We start from the raw sequence: 3,585 nt of genomic DNA, 5'->3' as shown, positions 1-3,585 counted from the left end.
TTCCGAACCAGGAAAGAAGCCGAGAGGCGGAGGAGGGCGCGGCCGGAGGGGCGCAGCGGAAAGGCGGCTCGCGCGAACGGCAAAGCCTAGTTTCCCGCGGGGAGGTGTCTCTGCTTTCGAGGAAAAGAGAAGAGAGGAGGGAGGAAAGAAGCGGAAGGAGGGAGAGAAGGGCACGGAGGAGAGCTCCGAGGAAACTTTGGGAGAAAGGGATCGGCGGAGTCCGTGCGAGCGGCCCGGGTCAGTGCACCGCCACGGAGTGCAGGGCGGGCGCCGGGCTGGTGAGAGTCTCGCTGGGGGTGGCCGGGCTGCTTTGGCTGGTGGCCGTCTGCGAGGACGTGGGGCTGAGGGAGGGCGGCGAGTTCGACAGGATGGTGGGGATGGGCGCGGGCAGGGCGGGCAGAGCCGGCACCGCGGCGGGGGTAGGCTTGATGGGGACGGGGATGGCCGGCAAAGTCTGCCCCCCATGGCAGAGCGGCTTAATGGGCACACCGTAGGCGCCGTACTCGCTGCTGGCCATGGAGATGGGGGTGGCGGTGTCGATCATGCCGGAGCTGTACATGTGGGGCCAGCCCGTGCCAATGGAGCTGCCCACCGTAGTCAACTGGTTGGGGAGGGGGTAGGCGGCCGGCATGGGCTGCATCGTGGAAAAGGCGAGGCCTCCGGGCATCTTGTACTCTCTGGCGATGATGTTCTCGATGGCGAAGGGGTGCTTGAAGCTGGAGGGCTGGGACACGCCGAGGTTGTACGTGGACATCTGGGGCAGGTGGGTGCCGGTGGCGGCCAGGGCGCTGAGCCGCAGCTTCGCCTGCTGCTGCAGGTACTGCGCCGCGTCCGCCGGCTTGCTGGGGGCCAGGTGGTCCGACTTCACCACCTTGAAGCGCTTGCGGCGGCGCAGGAAGCTGCCGTTCTCGAACATGTCCCCGCAGCTGGGGTGCAGCGCCCAGAAGCTGCCCTTGCCCGGCTGGTCGGGGCGGCGCGGGATCTTAATGAAGCAGTCGTTGAAGGAGAGGTTGTGGCGGAGGGAGTTCTGCCAGCGCTGCGTGTTCTCCCGGTAGTAGGGAAAGCGGTCCATGATGAACTTGTAGATCTCGCTCAGGGGCAGCATCTTCTCCGGGGAGCTCTGGATCGCCATGGCGGTCAGCGAGATGTAGGAGTAGGGAGGCTTCTGATCGCTGTAAGTGTTTCTGCCCGGCCGAGGCATCTTCGCTAGGGGACCCGCGCAGATCTGCAGAAGGGCAGCGACAGGGAGCGGGGTGGGGGGAGAGGGGTGAGTCCGAGAGGATTGACACCGACACCCGGCCGGGGCAGCTGGTGGGTGCGGGGCCGGGCGGGAGAAAGAAGGGCACGGGGAAAGAGGCACGGCGGACCTCAGCCCTCGGGGGGCGGGAATGGGGACAGGGGAAGACAACCCGAAGCTCTGCGCCGCCGGCGCGGGAAAGGCGGTGAGCCTTTCTCCCAGGTCCGGCCTCACTCAACCCGGCCTCTCCGCCGCAGCCCACGCCCGTAAAGTTACTCTAGTGGTAGCTCCTGCCTTCTGGTCTCGGCGAGGAGGAGAAGGGGACCCCCCTCCCATCCCATCCCCTCCCCACCCCTCTCCTCGTCTCCCACCCCACACCGTGCCAGCCCTGCATATGCCCACCTTAAAGTTGCTGGAAGTTGACAGTCCGCATCCGGGACGCAGCTGGGAGTCCGGGCTCTTTCCCACCCCGCTCCTCCGGCGTTGTCTCTCGCTCCTTTCCCGGCCACTCTGCTCCCGTTTAGTCCTGAGGAGGCAGCGAGCTGGCTTGGTTTTGGGAATCCTCTTGTGCACCCCTCCCTTCTCCGCGGGCTGAATCAGCTTCTTTTACACCACCGGCAGCTGGACTGTAGCAGAGGCTTGTTTGCTTCTCCGCAGCCGCGATGAGCTAAGTAGTTGCCTCCATGTCCTTCCTCTAACCATCTGATAGTTTTATGTGGTGACATGAGCAGAAAAGACCCCTGTAGAGGCGCTTCATTAATGTGCCACTTCTTTGCTATCATATGACAATCGCCTTGGGAGCAGGGGGAGGGGAGCGGGGAGGAGGGGGCTGGAAAGAAAGGCATAATCTGGTTTCATTTACACCTATTTACATGGACACCTTGGGCCAATGGGAATCATTTCCATTTGAAGACAAGGCGAGGGGTGAAAAGGCTCCGCCAGCGGAATTGCAGTGCGATGGTACCCGGTGGCTGGGGGTGGGGGGAAGGTATGCACTAACCTCTCTGTGGACTTTGCAGGAAGCTTAGTCTGCAATTCACACTTACAAATGGAGGTACTGAGCAGTGGGATGTTTGACATGGAAATTGCTTGGCTGTGGTATTCTGTTTGTTCTGCATTGTTATCTGATTTGTATTGTTGGCTAACTTAAGGCGAGCCTTTTTCCCTGTAACGAGAGACTTTCTCTTTGCCAAATCCGCTCTTCCCGAGCGAAGGTTCTTTCGAGGAGAGAAAAGATGGGGGCTTCTCCGTAGCCGCCCCGGGAAGTTCCCCCCCCCCCCCGCCCCTCCTCCCCGCCCAGGCAGGACCGTTTCTCTAGTTCCGTGGACCTGTTGGGTGAAAAGCCCTGGGAGTCGCCTTAAAATACCTCGCAGTGGCCGGGCTCCTGGTCTGCGGCAGGGGCACAGCCCCGGTGTGCCGAGCTGCCCTCCAAGCCGCTGTCCTGCTCCCGGGGCCGCGGCGGGCAGCGCCGGGGCGCAGCTTGCGCGCCAGCCGGCCGGGCTCGGGGCGGGGGGGGCGGGTCCCGCAGAGCTGGCCTGGGGTGACCGTGTCATCGGTTGCTGTGCTAAATGTCGTCAGCCTGATGCCTTCCGCGGGATTTCCGTGATGTGTCTGAGGCTGTTCGTGTGCCAGGGTGTTTGTCGGCGCGCACTCGCGTGTGTAGGAGCGGGCGGGATGTGTTACACGCGAGCCGCGGCGCTCTCTGCTCCACTGTGCTGCCTCCTCTCCGGGAACCAAGGCCCGATCCTGGAACCGCAGCCCAGACGGGCACCTCCACTGCCAGCCGCGTGTCCTGGGGGGGGATCAGGCCCGGAAGGTGCCAGGCTTGCCTTCGCATAGGAGGGAAGTTTGTATGATATGTATTCCCGAGGCTGCGGTGCATCCTGTCAACCTAGAGACAGAATAAAAACTGGTCGCGGGAGCTGCGAGCCCTGCGAGGAAGAGCCTTTGTGGTGAATACACATCCACTCCATTAACAATATTTTCGGAGTCGGTCAATAACTCACCAAAACGTAACTTAAACACGATGAATTTAGGAGATTAAACAATTTCATTAATATTGAAATGGCTGCTGAGGCTGAACGCGCCCGCTTGAAATGCAAGCGCACGTTTTTCAATATTAACAGAAGTACTTGAAGAAAAGAATAATGTCACCTTCTTAATTCAGCAAAAATAGCTGGGGTGGGGGAGGGAGCACCGCGCCGGCCGTCTGAGCAGCGCGGGCTGCTGCGAGGCGGGCTCTGCGGCGCGTTAGAGTCTTCTCGGAGGGACAGTCCCCATCGAGCAGGGCTCCCTGAAACCTGGCAGCGGCTCTCAAACGCGTTGCACACTGCAACTAGCTCCGACGT

The 3,585-nt window shown here is 61.8% G+C and overlaps 1 protein-coding gene across 1 annotated transcript; it reads right to left on the bottom strand.

The window, feature by feature from the left end:
* Positions 1 to 238: 238 nt before the first annotated feature.
* FOXB1 (forkhead box B1) lies at positions 239 to 1,201 on the bottom strand. The gene has a single exon (XM_086620464.1). It carries the CDS (start codon positions 1,199 to 1,201, stop codon positions 239 to 241), a length of 963 nt encoding a protein of 320 aa, XP_086476590.1.
* Positions 1,202 to 3,585: the final 2,384 nt, after the last annotated feature.

The sequence above is a fragment of the Tauraco erythrolophus genome, chromosome 14 (genome assembly GCF_009769465.1).
Source record: "Tauraco erythrolophus isolate bTauEry1 chromosome 14, bTauEry1.pri, whole genome shotgun sequence".
Taxonomy (NCBI): Eukaryota; Metazoa; Chordata; class Aves; order Musophagiformes; family Musophagidae; genus Tauraco; species Tauraco erythrolophus.
The sequence above is the reverse complement of the archived record's forward strand: the minus strand, read 5'-3'. Positions and strand labels throughout refer to the sequence as shown.

Coding starts and splice junctions, on each gene's coding strand:
- FOXB1 (XM_086620464.1), bottom strand. CDS start 1,201: ATGCCTCGGCCGGGCAGAAACACTTACAGCGATCAGAAGCCTCCCTAC.